The sequence below is a fragment of the Aquarana catesbeiana genome, linkage group LG13, assembly GCF_042186555.1.
Source record: "Aquarana catesbeiana isolate 2022-GZ linkage group LG13, ASM4218655v1, whole genome shotgun sequence".
In the NCBI taxonomy this organism is placed as follows: domain Eukaryota; kingdom Metazoa; phylum Chordata; class Amphibia; order Anura; family Ranidae; genus Aquarana; species Aquarana catesbeiana.
In genome coordinates, this window is record NC_133336.1 from 165,029,818 (window position 1) to 165,049,133 (window position 19,316).

At 41.7% G+C, this 19,316-nt stretch overlaps 1 protein-coding gene across 1 annotated transcript; it reads right to left on the reverse strand.

Annotated features, from left to right (window-relative positions):
- Nucleotides 1-18,094: 18,094 nt before the first annotated feature.
- Nucleotides 18,095-19,048, reverse strand: LOC141116567 (olfactory receptor 5V1-like). Its single transcript, XM_073608963.1, has one exon. The coding sequence runs from the start codon at nt 19,046-19,048 to the stop codon at nt 18,095-18,097; it is 954 nt and encodes a 317-aa protein (XP_073465064.1).
- Between the last annotated feature and the right edge of the window lie 268 nt (nt 19,049-19,316).

The following is a 19,316-nucleotide window of genomic DNA, read 5'->3' on the forward strand; positions in this document are numbered from 1 at the left end:
CCTCTTAGGCAGTTGTCATTAGAACAGATGTCTTAATGTGAAGATTTATACTCACCTCCTTTTCTATTGACAACTTTTACATTTCCCTTCACTTTCTGTTTCCCAAGAGTGGTCACCAAGAGAAAAAGGAAAGGAAAGCAGGGACAGCAATAAAAACTTGACAGGAGCTCTTATCTATCATTACTCCAATCAAAACTTAAAACAAGTTTTGCCTATATACTATACTATACTACTCTATACTATACATTTTAACCTCTTCATTTTCTTTAACATTGTGCTTCACCCATGTAGGGCAAAATAACTTGTTCACTTTAAAGTCCACCTCTCCTACCCCTAGTAGAACCTGATCGTTTCTGACTTTCCTCACTAATCCATTCCTCAACCAAGAAAATAAAAAATTCCTGGTACTTAGCTTACATAGAAACTAGTTCATTTTTTTTCTGAAATCAGAGAAACTGAGGTGTTAATTGCATTCATTTGTAAATATGCTGGAAGCTGGATCTAGAGGGTCCCCCCCAGATTTCTGTTAGGCTCCCCCCAAAAGCCATGATAGCCAATCTTGCTGAGCAGGTGCAAAGGGCACCATCTCATGTCACTTATGCAATTAGAGAGGGCTGAACCCCTCCAGGAAAGAAAATTATCTATGGCCCTGAGTGTGTAGCTGGCTGCTATGTTGCAATTCTGTGCTAGTTAGCACAGATAAACAGAGGCACAGAGGAACATACAGGGATTTCTTCAGAATAACAAAAGCGGCCTTTTTCTACATCTCCAATCCGGAGGTTACATCCCTGGGATCTCCCTGTCAGAAGGCTGGCTCATTCCTCTGGATATTTGGATCTCCATACTACAGTGATCCTCTTCAGTGATACCACCAGGAATTATCATCATCCCACGTGAGTTTGACCCCTGCTTTGCAGAGGTCCAGTATACTGTCCTGCTGACCTCTGTACACTGTTGACTCCTGTGCTCTGCCCTGCTGACCCCTGTCCTCTGCTCTGAGCACCCTTGTTCACTGCCCTGTTGACCTCTGTCTTCTGCCCTGCTCATCCCTGTACACTGCCCTGCTAACCGCTGTGCTCCACCCTTTGGACCCCTGTACACTTCCCTGGTGATCTCTATCCTCTACCCTGCTGTCCCAAGTGCACTGCCCTACAAACTGCTGACCCTATCATCTGGCCTGTTGTCCTCCCATCCTCTACCCCCCCTGACATTTTTTACTGCACCCGTACATCAGACAGGCTAGATCAGGTTTATCAAGCATGGATTTTTTGCAAACAAATAGCTTTTTGTATTATATACAGTATATTAAATCTTTATAGGAATCAAAGCCCATTACAACTTTTCTACAGACCAAGCTAAAATTGTTACCTCCAAGGTACTCTTTCTTTAATAAAAATGTAGCACATGGGAAGGAAGGAAGTACAGGGGAGTCACTGCACTGACAAAACAGATAGGAATAACCTAGACACATGTAAAAGAGCCTTGAGTTCACCCTGTGGGTTGAAAATCAGAATACAAAATGTTCATATGCAATATTTCAAGTTTACCTGAAAAAAACGTTTTTTTTTAATGTATTTTTTGAATCTTGACCATAATTATGAAGAAATAAAATATGTACAAAACTACTATGTATTCCCTTTACATAGCACTGGAAGGTTAACAGGATAGTCAGGGGTAGGGATGAGCTTCGTGTTCGAGTCGAACCCATGTTCGACTCGAACATCGTCTGTTCGCCCGTTCACCGAATTGCGAACGATATGGGCCGTTCGCACCAAATTCGTGTGGCGCGTCACGGCCCATAATTCACTGCGGCATCGCAGTGCATTGCTGGCTGATGATTGGCCAAGCATGCACTATGACCCGCATGCTTGGCCAATCACAGCGCCGTCTGAACAGAGAGCCGTAATTGGCCAAAGCCAAGGAGGCTTTGGCCAATTATGGCTCAGGGGATTTAGCACACGCCCCACACTATACAAGGCCGCCTGCATGGCGGCCCTGTGTAGTGTGTGTTCCGGCATTCATAGATAGAGAGAAAGAGAGGCAGACAGTGTCATTTGATTTGAGTTAGATAGATTAGGCAGAAAAGTCAGTCAGTTAGCTGCACTTACAGTGTATTGTGTATATATACATCCCAGGTGTTGCATATATATATATATATATATATATATATATATATATATATATATATATATATATACACTGTATTCAGTTTAGCTAGATCCTAGATACTGACAGGCAGGCTTGTCTTGTTACAGTATTTACAGCTACCTGAAGAAAATTGCTGGTGTTCTTTTGCTCCTATTAGTACCACAGTCAGGCAGCTAGACTATTTACAGTTAGAGCAGTGTGTCCTGCTCACAGTGTTCAGCTAAAACTACAAGTTAGTGTGGCGCGTCCACCTCACAGTGTTCAGCTAAACCTACAAGTTAGTGCGGTGCGTCCTGCTCACAGTGTTCAGCTAGATCCGTTCCTGTTATCTTCCTACTGACAGGCAGGCTTGTCTTGTTACAGTATTTACAGCTACCTGAAGAAAATTGCTGGTGTTCTTATGATCCTATTAGTACCACAGTCAGGCAGCTAGACTATTTACAGTTAGTGCAGTGCGTCCTGCTCACAGTGTTCAGCTAAACCTACAAGTTAGTGTGGTGCGTCCACCTCACAGTGTTCAGTTAAACCTACAAGTTAGTGCGGTGCATCCTGCTCACAGTGTTCAGCTAAAACTACAAGTTAGTGTGGTGCATCCACCTCACAGTGTTCAGCTAAAACTACAAGTTAGTGCGGTGCGTGCACCTCACAGTGTTCAGCTAAACCTACAAGTTATTTTTTTGCGAGCTCTGCACAGTGTTCAGCTAAAGCTACCTGTAGAAGGTTGGTGGTGTTTTCCTGATCCTATCACTACCGCAGGCAGCTAAAAAAGCTACAAGTTAGTTTTTTGCGAGCTCTGCACAGTGTTCAGCTAAAGCTACCTGTAGAAGGTTGGTGGTGTTCTCATACTACAGGCAGGCAGTTGATTTTGCTAGCTGCAGTATCAGTATATATATATATATATATATATATATATATATATCAGCTTAGTGCAGCTACAGGCCATTAGTATGTCTGGAAGGCCAAGAAGGAGAGGCAGACAGTCACAAGCCAATAAGAGAGGGCAAGCAGGCTCTGTGTCTAGTGCTGGTCGTGGAGACAGTGCATCCTCATCAGCACGTGGCCGTGAGACACGCTTGGCCTTTTTTTCGGCAGCTGGCCGTGTTGAGCCACAACATGTGGAAGACTTGGTCGAGTGGATGACTAAGCCGTCCTCATCCTCCTCATCCTCTCTCACCCATGCCCAGGGTATTTTGTCTGGCAAAGCAGCGGCCTCTTCCCTTGGCTCAATGTCATCAGTGACTCCTTCCCTAGCCCCACCATGTCCTCCTGAGGAGTCCCTCGAACTGTTTGACCACAGTGTTGGGTACATGCTCCAGGAGGATGCCCAGCGTTTGGAAGGCTCTGATGATGATACTGAGCTCGATGAAGGCAGTAACGTGAGCACGGACAGAGGGGGTGCCAAAGAAGGACAGCAATCTGGCAGTCATGCTCCCCCTGCTGCAGCATACTGCCAGGTTTGCTCCAGTGATGAGGAGGGAGGGGATGATGAGGTCACTGACTCAACGTGGGTGCCTGATAGGAGAGAGGAGGAGGAGGAGGCGGCACATCACCAATGAGGCAGGATGCCCTCCAGGGGCCAGCCTAAGGGCAGCACCTTGACTGCATCACACCCCAAAGCTCCACATGTGCAGGGCGCTGCAGTCTCTGCGCGTTATTCAAAAAGTTCTTTGGTGTGGGCCTTTTTTGAGACGAGTGCATCAGATCGCACCGCTGCTATTTGCAACATATGTTTCAAGCGTATCTCGCGTGGCCAAAACATCTCCCGCTTGGGTACCACATGCTTGACCAGACATATGTTGACCTGCCATGCAGTTCGTTGGCAAGCGTATCTAAAAGACCCACACCAAAGAACAAAGAGGACCTCTCCTTGCTTCTCATCAGCTGAGATCTCCAACCCCACTATACCTTCAGTCCTCTCTGAGACCTGCACTGAGAGGAATGAAGGTGTAGAATTAGGTGTGTCACAGCCAAGTACTTGTGGGCAATCTGCTTTTGGTACACCGACGTCAGATTGTACCAGGCAAATTTCCCTGCCCCAGCTGCTGCACCGCCAAAAGAAGTTTGCTCCCAGCATCCACATGCCCAGCGGCTGAATGCTAGCTTGGCAAAATTGCTAGCACTTCAACTGCTGCCTTTTCAGTTGGTAGACTCTGCCCCCTTCCATGAGTTTGTGGAATGTGCGGTTCCTCAGTGGCAGGTACCCAAACGCCACTTTTTCTCACGGAAGGCGATTCCGGCTCTCTACCGGCATGTGGAAGGCAATGTCCATGCCTCGCTGGACAGTGCGGTCAGCGGTAAGGTGCATATTACCGCTGACTCATGGTCCAGCAGGCATGGACAGGGACGTTACCTAAGTTTCAAAGCACATTGGGTGACTCTGCTGGCAGCTGGGAAGGATGCAGGACAAGGTGCAGTAGTGTTGGAGGTTGTTCCACCACCACACCTCCAAAATGCTAATGATTGCTAATGATTGTGACACACCTATCTCCTCCACCCCCCTCCTCTTCTTCTTCCTCCATGGCCTCTTCCTGTGCTTTGTCTTCGGAACCAGCGGTGCTCCGTAGCCGTTCAAGGGGCTACGCAAGTACGCAGGCCAAAAGATGCCATGTGGTGCTTGAGCTGGTGTGCTTGGGGGACAGGAGCCACACTGGGGCAGAGGTTCTGTCAGCTCTGCGGGGTCAGGTTCAGAGATGGTTGACGCCATGCCAACTTAAGGCAGGAATGGTGGTTTGTGACAATGGCACCAACCTCCTCTCTGCCCTCAGACAGGGATAAATGACCCATGTGCCCTGTTTGGCTCACGTCCTTAACTTGGTGGTGCAGCGGTTCTTGGGCAGGTACCCGGGCTTACAGGATGTCCTGAGGCAGGCCAGGAAAGTCTGTGTGCATTTCCGCCGGTCATATAATGCCAGTGCTCGGCTGACGGACCTCCAAAAGGAGTTTAACCTGCCCAAGAACCGCCTAATCTGTGACATGCCCACCAGGTGGAACTCAACGTTGGCCATGCTGCAGCGGCTGCACACGCAGCAGAGGGCCATCAATAAGTACCTGTGTGACTATGGCACCAAGACAGGGTCAGGGGAGCTTTGTTTTTTTTCCCCACGCCAGTGGGTCATGATCAGGGATGCATGCACTGTCCTGTCACCATTTGAGGAGGCCACGAGGATGGTGAGCAGTGACAGTGCATGCATCAGTGACACTGTCCCCCTTGTCCACCTGTAGGAGCACACGCTGCGTGGAATAATGGACAGGGCACTTGAGGCAGAACAGAGGCAGGAAGAGGAGGACTTCCTAAGCTCTCAAGGCCCCCTTTATCCAGACAGTGTTCCTGCGTGCCCGCCGATCACACAGGAGGAGGAGGAGGAGGGGGAGGAGGAGGAAGATTGTGTCAGTATGGAGGTGGAGCCTGGCACTCAGCATCAGCAGCAGTCTTTAAGGGATCAGTCCCAAGAAACACATGGACTTGTACGTGGCTGGGAGGAGGTGGCTGCGGACCATGTCGTCCTTAGTGACCCAGAGGACTCCGGACCGAATGCCTCAGCAAACCTATGCTGCATGGCCTCCCTGATCCTGCAAAGCCTGCGTAAGGATCCTTGTATTCGTGGTATCAAGGAGAAGGACCAATACTGGCTGGCAACCCTCCTTGATCCACGTTACAAGAGTTAGGTTGTGGACCTTATCTTGCCATCGCAGAGGGAGCAGAGGATGAAACATCTTCGGGAGGCCTTGCAGAAAGGTCTGTGCAATGCATTCCCAGAGGCTGGGAGGTTACAAACTCCTGTTTCTGGACAACGTGTTGCTGAGGCTTCGGTCAGTCAAAGAAGGAGCGGTGGAGAAGGTGGCCGTCTGACCGATGCGTTCAGACAATTTTTTGGTCCGCAGCCCCAAGGTATGATCGGTTCCAGCAACCATCGCCAGCGTCTGTTTTACATGGTGCAGGAATACCTAGGGGCAAGATCTGACTTGGACACCTTTCCCACCGAAAATCCTCTGGGTTACTGGGTCTTGAGGATGGATCACTGGCCAGAGTTTGCACAGTATGCAATTGAGCTATTGGCCTGTCCTGCATCCAGCGTTCTTTCGGAATGCACATTCAGTGCTGCTGGAGACTTTGTAACCGATCACAGGGTGCATCTGTCCACTGACTCGGTCGATCAACTGACCTTCATAAAAATGAATCAGTCTTGGATCACCACCAGCTACCAAGCACCTGATGCTGATGTAACCGAATCATTTTTTTTGAAATCTCAGATCCCTTCAAAGACTGCCTATGATGATGCTGAGTGACTATCCCTGAGTAATTATCCTCTTCCTCCTCAATCATCACGCTGATAGCTTGTAAGAACATTTTTGGTTCTGGGCACCACCACCAGTGCCTAAGGCCCAATTTTTCAACCCCTGTTTAACAGGGACGTGTAATTACAATTTTTGATACAATACTTTGCAGCAGGGCTCGTTTCTGCGTTACAACTAGAGTATCTGTGAGGGGTTGCAGTGTTGTGGCACCAGCACCAGTGCCTAAGGCCCAATTTTTCAGCCCCTGTTTAACAGGGGCATGTTATTACAATTTTTGATGCAATACTTTGCAGCAGGGCTCATTTCTGCGTTCCAACTAGAGTATCTGTGAGGGGTTGCAGTGTTGTGGCACCAGCACCAGTGCCTAAGGCCTAATTTTTCAGCCCCTGTTCAACAGGGGCATGTAATTACAATTCTTGATCTAATATTTCACAGCAGGGCCCATTTCTGCACCCACCAAGAGCGAGTGAGGACTTACAGTGTTGTGGCACCACAACCACCAAAGGCCCAATTTTTCTGCCCTTGTTCAACAGGGGCATGTAATTACAATTCTTGATCTAATATTTCACAGCAGGGCCCTGTGAGGGCTTACTGTGTTGTGGCCACAACAACACCTAAGGCCCAAATTTCTGCTGAGTATATAGGGCAGGCCCCTACTTTCAAACATCTAACTTACAAACGACTCCTACTTGCAAACGGAAGGAGACAACAGGAAGTTAGATGAAATCTACACCTAGGAAGGGAAATTCTCTCCTGTAAGAGTTAATATGGGAAAAACATTTCTCCTTTCCACTGATGCTTTCCAATCCTTGTTCCACAAAAAACCCCAAATTTTCAAAAACATTTGTCATTGGGACAAAAAGTGAGGTGAAATCTTCTGAAGAGGAGGAAAGACAGCAAAACAAATGTCACAGGGGTGATAACCCTTCTCTATGTTTTCCAAAAAGCTTAAAAAAGATTTTTTGGCTGGAGCTAAACACGTTAAAAATGTACCCGTTGAAAATTACAAACAGATTCTACTTAACAACAAACCTACAGTCCCTGTCTTGTTTGCACCGCCTGTATACTGCTGTTCAGAGTATATAGGGCCTGGTGGCCCCACACCTTTCCTTATTTTAATTTGGGTGTGGGGTTCCCCTTAATATCCATACAAGACCCAAAGGGCCTGGTAATGGTCTGGGGGGTACCCATGCCGTTTGTCTCACTGATTTTCATCCATATTGCCAGGACCCGACATTACATTAAACCCGCAAGCAGTTTTAAATGAGATTTTTTTCCTTTAAAAATGACATTTTGTGCAGGGACTGTTCTAAACACAGGAAACACGCGCCACTTTACAGGCTTACTATAGACACACCCCAGGTACGATATTTAAAGGAATATTTCACTTTTTTTTTTTACTTTAAGCATCATTAAAATCACTGCTCCCGAAAAAACGGACGTTTTTAAAAGTTTTTTTTGCATCGATACAAGTCCCCTGGTGTAGGACCCGGGTCACCAAACCCTTTTTAGGACAATACCATGCAAATTGGCCTTTAAAATGAGCACTTTTGATTTCGAACGTTCGAGTCCCATAGACGTCAATGGTGTTCTAACGTTCGTGCGAATTTTCGGTCCGTTCGCAGGTTCTGGTGTGAACCGAGCCGGGGGTTGTTCAGCTCATCCCTAGTCAGGGGGTAAGGAAGGCATACGTGTCAGAAAAGTTTTCTGTTAAAGTCATTGTAAAGTCTTGTTTTTTTTTAATTAACAAACATTTTATACTTACCTATTCTGTGCAGTGGATTTGCACAGAGCAGCCTCAATCCTCCTCTTCTTGGGTCCCTGTTCACTGCTCCTGGCCCCTCCCTCCTGTCGAGTGCCCCCACTGCAAGCAACTTGCTATGGGGGCCCCTGAGTCAAGCTGCAGCTCCATGTGTCAATTCAGACTCAGAGATGCGTTCAGTCCTGCCCCCTCTCTTTACTGATTGGCTAACTGACTTTGATTGACAGCAGCTAAAGCCAATGGCATCGCTGCTGTGTTTCAGCCAATCAGGAGGGAGAGTACCGGATGGCCAAGGGACTCGTGGACATTGCTGGATAGAGATGGGGCTCAGGTAAGCATTAGGGGGGCTGAGGGGTGCTGCTGCACATAGAATGCATTAAGATGAAAAAAACCTTCTGCCCTTACAACCTCTTTAAGCCGGGTACACACTATATAAAAACTGACAGCTCCGGTCAGAGCCACTGTACTAACCATGCGAGGTAATCTTCCCCTGATGCACTATTATGTTCTGACAGGGGGATGTCCCCCCCGCCAGAACACTCTGTTTAGTGCTCTCTGCCATTATCTGAGAGCGCTGAGCAGGAGTTGGCGGCTGTTGATTTTCTAGCATGCTCGTCCGACAGAAGCCAACCGGATAGACTGACATACACACGTGCCGAATGTCGGCCATTTTTTTATGAACTGCCTGTTGTCTCCCAACATTGGGCCCGTGTGTATGGGGCTTTAAGCTCCATTCACACCAATGCATTTTTTCCTTGTCAAAAGAAGTTTATTGAGTATACAATATTATAAAGATACATAAAGTAAGTTTACAAGGATCTATAAAGTAAGCTCATTGTTTTACAGTAGGGTTTATATAGGTAAATATCATGAAATTTCAAATATTAAACATTGGGTTCACGTAAACCTAAATTAAAGATATATATAATTTCCTTAGTTACTTTTGTAGGTATTTAAATGATTTATACCTACTATACATATTGTTTACAGGTAGAGTGTATATAGGTCAAATAAATTCTGATAATGAGCTTTAATCGTAAGGTGGAGAAAAGGAAAGAGAAAGAAGAAAAAGGGTAGAAAGGCAGAGGTATGGTCCACAAGGTTGTCCCGCTCGTCAGTTTATTATTCTTTTTAGTTCTCTTTGAAGCCTTAAAATGGGTGTCTCTGTAAGTCATTTAATCTGCTACCATGGCAACAGGACAGAGTCATTGAAGTTTGACAGGAACTGTTGTTTTATCCAAGGATGCCAAAGTTTTTCAAATTTTGGAATTTGATTTTGATCGATGGCTACCATCTTAGCATGGGACATTGTATTATTCATTCTGTGAATTGTTTCTGCTAGTACCAATGTAGGAGATTTCCATGCCTTGGCCACTGTTTGTTTTGCAGCCGTTGTTAGTTGGATCATAAGTTTGAATTGAGAGAGTGTTAACCATTCCGGTTTTGGATTAAGTAAAGTTATATAAGGATCTGGTTGTATTATTTTTTTAAATATTTTAGATGCAATCATGAAGACTTCCTTCCAGAAGGTTTGGATTACTGGGCACGTCCACCATATGTGTAAATGTGTGCCTATTTCTGGGCATCCTCCAAAACAAAGAGCTGAGGTATTAGGTGAATATTTTGCCACTCTAGCGGGTACAAGGTACCAGCGAGTTAGGACTTTATAATTTGTCTCCAGTGCTAAGATGTTGGGTGAAGATGACTTAGATGTGAGCCATATGTTAGACCAGTCCGTGTCTTCTAAAGTTCGTCCCAGGTCCTCCTCCCACCTCTGAACGTAAGAGGGTCTATTAAGATTTGGTACTCCATATAATTGATTATAAAGTGATGAAATTGTACCTTTAGCAAATGGATCTTTTGTACAGATTGATTCAAAAATGGATAATTGGGATAATGGTGTATCCCCCTTTAGGAATGGTGTATAGAAATTTTTGATTTGGAGATATCTAAATATCTCAGAGTTTGGTAGATCATATTTTTCTCTAAGCGATGGGAATGAAAGGAATGATTTAGATGCTATGAAGTCATTTAGTGTCTGAATGCCTGATGTTGTCCAAGCTTTAAAAGAATTTGGGTAGATCCATGCCAGATAAAAGGCTGGATTTCTGATAAAAGAAAGGAGAGGATTGTGTGGAGATTGTAACTGATATTTGGTTTTTAGTTTATCCCATAGAGATAAGAAGTGTTTAGTTATGGGGTTATGAATTTTAAAGCGGTCTTTAGGATCAAGCCATAATAAGTTTGATATTAATAGAGGGTCATTTTCTGAAGCCTCTATAAATACCCATAATGGGATTTCCTGTTTTGCATGGTATTTGGACAGACTGGCCAAATGTGCTGCTCTGTAGTAGTTAGTAAAATTAGGGTATCCCAGGCCTCCTTTATTTTTGGGAAGATGTAGTGTGTGTATAGGTATACGTGGTTTAGAAGAGCCCCATATAAACGAAGTTGCTCTTTTTTGTACTATTCTCAAAAAATAGGAAGGAATTGGAATAGGGAGGACTCTGAATAGATAAAGCAATTTGGGTAGAATAGTCATTTTGATTGCATTAATCTTCCCTATCCAGGATAAAGGAAGTTGCGACCATTGTTTTATTAGATTTGTGATCTGTCTTAATACAGGAGGATAATTGGTTGAGAATAAGTCAGAATGAGATGCTGTTAAATGAATTCCAAGATATGGGATTGATTTTTCTGCCCATGTGAATGGGAGTGCAGCCCTAGCCGGGATCAACTCCATGTTTGTGAGTGAAATATTAAGCACTAGGCATTTCTTGGGATTAATCATAAGGCCGGATAGGGCTGCAAATCCATCAAGAGCTGGTATTAAGTTAGGACCAGAGACCTGTGGTGATGATAGAAAAAGTAATATATCATCTGCAAATATACATAATTTGTGTGTGATACCTCCTACTTCAATGCCAGTTATAGTTTGGTTTGTTCTGATGTATTGGGCCATGGGTTCGAGTATAAGGGCAAATAATTAGGGAGATAATGGGCAACCCTGTCGGGTACCTCTTTCGATATTAAAGGCATCAGATATGTATCCAGCATATTTTATATAGGCTTTGGGTTTATTATATAATGCTTTGATCCATGTTAAAAAGTGGGGTCCAAAACCCCATTTTTGTAATGAATATTGCATATATTGCCAGGATACTGTGTCAAATGCCCTCTTAATATCGAGAGATAGAAAACATAAAGGGATTTTCCGTTTTTAGCAATATGTGCCAATAACACTGCCCTGCGTATATTATCGCCTGCCTGTCTATTTGGCATGAAGCCTACTTGATCTCTATGTATTAATTTTCCTATAATGCTATTGAGGCGTTTTGCTATTATTTTTGCTAATAATTTAATATCAAGGTTTAACAGAGAGATAGGCCGATAATTCACACAGGAAGTATCATCAGAAAGGGGTTTTGGGATCATACAAACAATTGCCATTAGTGTTTCTTGCCGAAAAGAATGTCCATCTAGAAGTTTGTTAAAAGTTTCAGTGAGAATGGGAGAGAGTATTTCTGAGAATGTTTTATAGTATAAAGCCGAGTAGCCGTCTGGGCCTGGTCTTTTGTTAAGTTTTAGGTCTTTTATGGCGTTAGCAACTTCATCTATAGTTATAGGCTCATCCAAACTGCTTTTTTGATTCTGAGATAACTCAGGTAAGGTTATTTTTGAGAAGAAGGATTCAGCCTCTATAGGATTAAATTCATTGTTTGTCTTGTATAAAGTTGCGAGATGTGAGTGAAATTTATGGACTATTTTAACTGGATTACAAGTATAAACATTTTTTGATCATTTCAAACGTATTGGTTTGAAAGATTTGTTAGTTGAATTTAATGCCCGAGCCAAATATGTACCTGGTTTGTTTGTATTCATGTAGAAATTGTGTTTGGAGCGTTTGAGGGATTTATCAACTGACTCAGTGAGAAATAGATCGTATTCCAATCTAGATTTTTCCAGATGAGATTTTGTACTCTGAGATGGATTATCTTGGAATGATATGTAGGCTGCATTAAAATTGAGTTCTAGTTTTTTTGCTAAATTTTTGCGCTCCCGTTTAAATAGTGCCATTTGTCTTTGTATTGTACCACGCAAGACAGGCTTATGAGCTTCCCACAGTGTTATTGGGGAGATGTCTGTTGTATTATTAATTGATATGTATTCCTTTAAAGCTTGTTCAATGGCCATCTGATGTAGTGGGTGTTTGAGCATTATGTCCGGTAAGTACCACGTTGGGTCATGCGCTTTTGATATGGCTGAGGCTATAGTAGTGTATACTGCATTATGGTCAGACCACGGAATCGGAATTATATCTGATGCAATAATTTCTGGTATCATTCCTATTGTTAGAAAAATATGATCTATTCTGGTGAAGGTTTGATGAGGGTGCGAGAAATAAGTGAATTTCTTTTTCATTGGGTTACTTTCTCTCCATGAATCTACCAGATTGTATTTGGAAAGAAGTTGAGAAAAGGGTAATCTAGAGGTTATTTTGGATGGTGTAAAAGGTGATTTATCTAGAAATGGGAGGAGGACCTGGTTCGAATCCCCACACATTATCACTGTTCCTATTTTGTGTGTATTAATCACTTGTAATATATGTGAGAGGAATGGTCTAGGTTGTTTGTTAGGAGCGTAGTAGGAAATCACCGTGATTGCTGTATCTATTATATAACCCATGAGTATCAAGTATCTACCTTCTGGGTCTTTAATTTCTGATGATAAGGTGAATGGTGTGGATCGGTGAAATGCAATTAGAGTTCCCCTTTGCTTGGTACAGGCAGAAGCCGTGTAAATTTGTTGATAAAAAGGAGAAATATATTTTGGAGTAGAATCTTTGGTGAAGTGTGTTTCTTGGAGGCATACTATGTGAGCCTTCTTGTTATGGAAAGTACGGAAGGCTTTGGTCCTTTTTTGAGGGACATTTATTCCCTGAACATTCAGGGAAAGTATATTCAGTGGTGCCATGGCAACAGATCAAATAGTTTTGACTTACTTTTTGTTATGCAGAGCTGACTGCGCAGATCAACCTGTGTGGACTGAAGAGATGAAAAGATAGAAAAGAAACCAGTGAATTCTGGAGTAAAGAGTAAACAAAAAACATATGAGATTAGATGATACATTGTATAAATTATTTTTTGCAAGTAATCACAATTTACCCGTGAAAGAGAATAAATATCTCTCTCAGGGGAATAAGTGCCTTCGTCACACTCCCACATAATATGGTTGGGAGAATGAGGAGGGCTAATGGGGGTACACGGATCTTCCGCTTACAGGAGAGAAGTGCTATGTCAAAAGACATCAAAATGATGTTTCATTAATTGGAGTGCAGAATATAGTTTTTGTTGATATTATTTATTCCAGGGTGGTTGTATATGGTTAGTTTTGCCCTAGGCTAAATAATTCAGTTAGAAAGGTACTGTTAATAACATTGGTATTGATGAAGATAGTTTGAATTATTTGGGGATTTTAACCCTTTTAGAGTAAACAATTACATATTTTATTCATATGCAACTGTTTAGAAATGTTAACTCATAAAATTGAGGTTGCATTGCTTCAGATTAGAATAAACAAAAACATAATTCTAGGAACTAGTTAGGTAATAATATATTTGTTTTAAGAAAAGAAAGAAAAAGCTTCCATTACTTCTGGATTATTGAACATATTTGTCCTAAAAAGTAATAAATCTATTGTTATTACCTGATAATATATAACTGAACAAGAATTTCCTTATTTCACTTATATATTCTAAGGCTATATGAATCAGAAGTAATAAGAAATATAACTGGAATGTAACATGATCCCACACAGTGTGTGACTATCAGAATGCAGTTACATTCAGTTATAAATATAGGTTTATTTATAGAGAACCATCTCTTAGTATAATAAATGAAGAGATATCAGGAATTATGATGTCAGTCCATTGAATCTTCTTGGTCCATGGATGATGTGGCATAACGGCCTCTTTTGTGAGAATGATGATTCCCATTTTGTTCTGGAATTTTCTGAGTGCTGCCTGAAGGTGAAGATGATGCCATTCTTCTGCGTGTGGGAGTGTTGCTGCTTGTGGGTTCTGTCAGATTTAATTTTAAAAGGGTTTGTTGTAGTTCATCTGCTGATCTGCTTCTGTAAATTGTACCTTGGTAGTTAAATCTGACTGAAAAGGGGAAGCCCCATTGATACATAATGTTGTGGCGTTGCAGTTCCATTAGTTGGGGTTTCATGGATCGTCTTTTAGTAATAGTAAGTTGGGATAGGTCAGCAAAAATTTGATAATTGTGTCCTTGAAAATTAAGTTCCTTTTTTTCTCTTGCAGCAATTAGTATTTGTTCTTTCGTTCTGTAATAATGAAATTTTGTGATTATATCACGTGGGGGTCCATCTTTCTTTTTGGCTGTGAGGGCTCTGTGTACTCTGTCTAGTTCTAAACGTTCAATAGGGATATCTGGCTTTAGTTCTTGTAATAGAGCAGTAATAGTAGATTGCAGGTCTGTCACAGTTTCAGGTATTCCCCTTATGCGCAAGTTTGAATGTCTGGCTCTATTTTCGTAATCTTCGAGCTTAGTTTGAAGTATTAAATTCTCTTTTTTTAATTGTTCCAATTCTGTTATATTTTCTTGGGTTGTAATTTCAATTTCATCCATTTTTATTTCTAAGGCTGCGGTGCGGTTTCCCAGCTCTCTTATTTCTTTGGTTAGGCTTTTTGTTATTTGGTCTGAGGTTTGTTTTAAAGCCTTATGAAGCATCTTTTCAAATTGTAATAATATTTCTGGGGATACTGAGGAGGCTTGTGAGAGGATTTGTTCTGTATCTGACTCAAATGAAGAGTCTTGCTGTGACATTTTCTGTCTGTGAGAGCGCCCTGATGCTGTATCTTGTGAGGTGACTGGAGCTGCTTCAGCTGCAGTGAGTGCCTGTGAGCTCTTTGTGAGGTGATTTTTATTTCTGCCATGGTTTCCTCCCAGTACCATATTTCCTGCCCAAACTTTCACAGTTTGTTCCCTGGTGCAAAAAGGTTCAAATGGATACCTTTTGAGTCTGCAGGCTCCGCTTTGTCCTTCTCTTCTCTCCTCAGCGGTGTGGAGCTCTAACAATGCATGTCTGCTCCGCTAGGCTCCGCCTCCTGCCCCCTCCCAATGCATTTTTTCATGCTTTTTGCAGAAATGCAGGACATTATTTTTAACATGGGTTCCTATGGAACACGTTCACATCAATGCATTTTTGTTCCTCTGCATTTTTGGAAAGGGTTAGGGACATATCTAAATGCAAAACAGTGCTTTTTTTGCTTTTTTGGTTCAAAAGACTTCAATGGAGAAGATTCAGAAAAGCATGTAGTACATTGCATTTTTTCAGCAATTTTGCTGTGATTTGTGTTTTTAAATCTGCCAAAAAACAACCCCCCCCCCCAAAAAAAAGCATAGAAATGCAAATCTCAGTAAAATCACTGTAAAAACACAGCAAAAGACACCTGCAGAAATGCTCAAAAGCAACATGCATTAATGTGAATGGAGCCTTAGGCTGGATTCACACCGATGCAGTTTTAGTGCTTTTTGCATTTTGCAGATTTGCACTACAGTCCATTTAACATGGTTTCCTATGGAACACGTTCTGTAGTGCAAATCTGCAAAATGCAAAAAGCACTAAAACTGCATAGGTGTGAATCCAGCCTAAGGCTCCATTCACACCTATGCATGTTGCTTTTGAGCGTTTTTGGAGGTTTTTTTTTTATGCTTGCCACGTTTTTGAGCAGCGTTTTTGTAGCGTTTTTGCCGCGTTTTTGCTGCGTTTTTGCCGCATTTTGCGTTTTTTTTTTTACAGTTTAAAAAAAAATAAATAAAAAACAAAAAAAACGTCAAAAACGCATCAAAAACTCACCAAAAACGCTGTAAAAACGCATCAAAAACTGTGCACATGCGTTTTTGGTGCTGGTCCATTGAATTGTATTACATGCAAAACACTGCATTTTGACATGGAAAAAAGTCCCTGACCCTTTCCAAAAATGCAGAGATACAAAAAGGCATTGATGTGAACATGTTCCATAGGAACCCATGTTAAAAAATTCCCATGCATTTCTGCAAAATGCAAAATGCATCAAAAAACGCGCTAGTGTGAATGGAGCCTAGGCTCCATTCACACTAGCGCATTTTTTGATGCATTTTGCATTTTGCAGAAATGCATGGGAATTTTTTAACATGGGTTCCTATGGAACATGTTCACATCAATGCTTTTTTGTATCTCTGCATTTTTGGAAAGGGTCGGGGACTTTTTTTCATGCAAAAAGCAGCGTTTTGCATGTAATGGATTTCAATGGACAAGCATCAAAAACGCAAGTGCACCGTTTTTGCAGCGTTTTTGGTGCATTTTTGCCGTTTTTTTTTTTTTTTTTTTGTAATTTTTTTTTAAGACTGTAAAAAAAAATGAAAAAAAAAAAAAAAAAAAACGCAAAACGCAAATCGCGGCAAAAACGCGGCAAAAACGCCGCAAAAACGCTACAAAAACGCGGCTCAAAAACGTGGCAAGCATGAAAAAAAAACTCCAAAAACGCCCAAAAGCAACATGCATAGGTGTGAATCGAGCCTTAGGCTCGATTCACACCTATGCATGTTGCTTTTGAGCGTTTTTGGAGGTTTTTTTTTCATGCTTGGCACGTTTTTGAGCCGCGTTTTTGCCGCGTTTTTGCCGCGTTTTTGCCGCGATTTGCGTTTTGCTTTTTTTTTTTTTTTTTTTTTTTTTTTTCATTTTTTTTACAGTCTTAAAAAAAAATTACCAAAAAAAAAAAAATAAAAAAAAAACGGCAAAAACGCACCAAAAACGCACCAAAAACGCATCAAAAACGCTGCAAAAACGGTGCACTTGCGTTTTTGATGCTTGTCCATTGAAAACCATTACATGCAAAACGCTGCTTTTTGCATGAAAAAAAGTCCCCGACCCTTTCCAAAAACGCAGAGATACAAAAAAGCATTGATGTGAACATGTTCCATAGGAACCCATGTTAAAAAATTCCCGTGCATTTCTGCAAAATGCAAAATGCATCAAAAAACGCGCTAGTGTGAATGGGGCCTTAGGCTCGATTCACACCTATGCATGTTGCTTTTGAGCGTTTTTGGAGTTTCTTTTTTCATGCTTGCCACGTTTTTGAGCAGCGTTTTTGTAGCATTTTTGCGGCGTTTTTGCGGCGTTTTTGCCGCGTTTTGCGTTTTTTTTTTTTTTTTTTTTACAGTTTTTTTTTACAGTCTAAAAAAAACATTAAAAAAAAAAAAAAAAAAAAAACGGCAAAAACGCATCAAAAACGCTGCAAAAACGCTGCAAAAACTGTGCACGTTTTTGATGCTTGTCCATTGACTTCCATTACATGCAAAACACTGCATTTTGCATGAAAAAAAGTCCCCGACCCTTTCCAAAAATGCAGAGAAACAAAAAGGCATTGATGTGAACATGTTCCATAGGAACCCATGTTAAAAAATTCCCGTGCATTTCTGCAAAATACAAAATGCATCAAAAAACGCGCTAGTGTGAATGGAGCCTAAGAGGTATTTCATTCAAGATATACATAAGGAACAATGTAGTGGAGCAACAGGTGGTATGAGGTACTACAAAGTCTAGAAGTATGAACCTTAGATCCTTGTCCTGCTTTCCAAAAGCAAGTGTGCAAAAATATAATGTGTAAAAGCTCAATTTCCTATATATTCCTGTCCAACAACATATAGTTGTCTTTTTTGTAGTGAGCTTTAGGGGTTGAGATGCTAAAGGCAACTAGACGTTCAATTTGAAAAGGATATTGCACTCTGCAAGGTACTTTGCCCTTGAGCTTAATGAATGTGGTGAAAATTCATAAATAAACCAAACCCATAGCGTTTACTTGTTAGCTGCCAGGAAAAAGGATTAGTGACAATCTACAACAGCCATTATTTTTTTTAGGGTATCTTTGATTTCCTTATTTCGTATACTGTAGATGATAGGATTCATCGCTGGTGTCACCACTGTATAGAAAACAGACACAATTCTATCCTGCTCTGGAAAGTAACTGGAAGGAGGGCGTAAGTGCATGAATAGTGCCATTCCATAGAACAGAAAGACCACGGCAAGGTGAGAGGCACAAGTATAAAAAGCTTTTTGCCGTTGTTTGGTGGATCTTATATTTAAGATAGTCAAGGCAATGAAGAGATAAGATACAAGAATGAGTATAAATGAGCCTGCAACAACTATCACAACTGAAGTGCACTCTACAACCACACTGAACCAAATATCGGCACAGGAAAGATGAAGCATGGGAGGCATCTCACAGAAAAAGTGATTGATTTGGTTGGCTCCGCAGTAAGGCAAACCAAAAGTGACCGTTGTAAGAATTGCAGAAATAAGGAAGCTCAAAGTCCAAGATCCAGCAGCCAGGCCAGGGCACAGTTTGTAGTTCATGATCATGTGGTATTGTAATGGTTTACAGATGGCATTGTACCTGTCAAAAGCCATAGCAGCCAGTATTAAACATTCTGTACCCCCTAGAGCTAAATGGAAATACAGCTGGGTTGCACATCCAAAAAATGAAATGCTTCTGTTCTGAGATATAGTGTTTACCAACATTTTGGGCACAGCAGTTGAGGAAAAGCAAATGTCAATGATGGCAAGGTTGGTCAGGAAAAAGTACATAGGGGTCTGAAGGCGAGGATTAAGTCTCACCATGAGGATCAACAGAATATTTCCTGATAATGTCACCATGTATAACATCATAAGCAGCAAGAAAAAGAAAATCTGAAGATCTAAAATGTTAGAGAGTCCCAGAAGAATAAAGTGTCCTGCAAATGTTTGATTTGAATTCTGCAACACAACAGGCATGGACATCCTTTGATAGTAAAGAAACCTTATGGCCACCTTACCAAAGCAAAATTATGAAATGTACCAAATAAAATAAAACATAATATGTTTTATGTGTGATATACTAAAACATACAGTATTGGATCAAAAAATAAAAATAAACATGTTTAATTTAGTAATGTACTAGTTCATGGCAAAATTCAAAGCATGTATATAACAATTAAGTGCATTTTAATATGTAGCACAATTTAAGCATATATACATTTCTAAAGTATAAAGCTTATATTTTCAGAAC

Excerpts from the sequence above, each read along its gene's own strand:
- LOC141116567 (XM_073608963.1), bottom strand. The coding sequence starts at position 19,048 with ATGTCCATGCCTGTTGTGTTGCAGAATTCAAATCAAACATTTGCAGGA.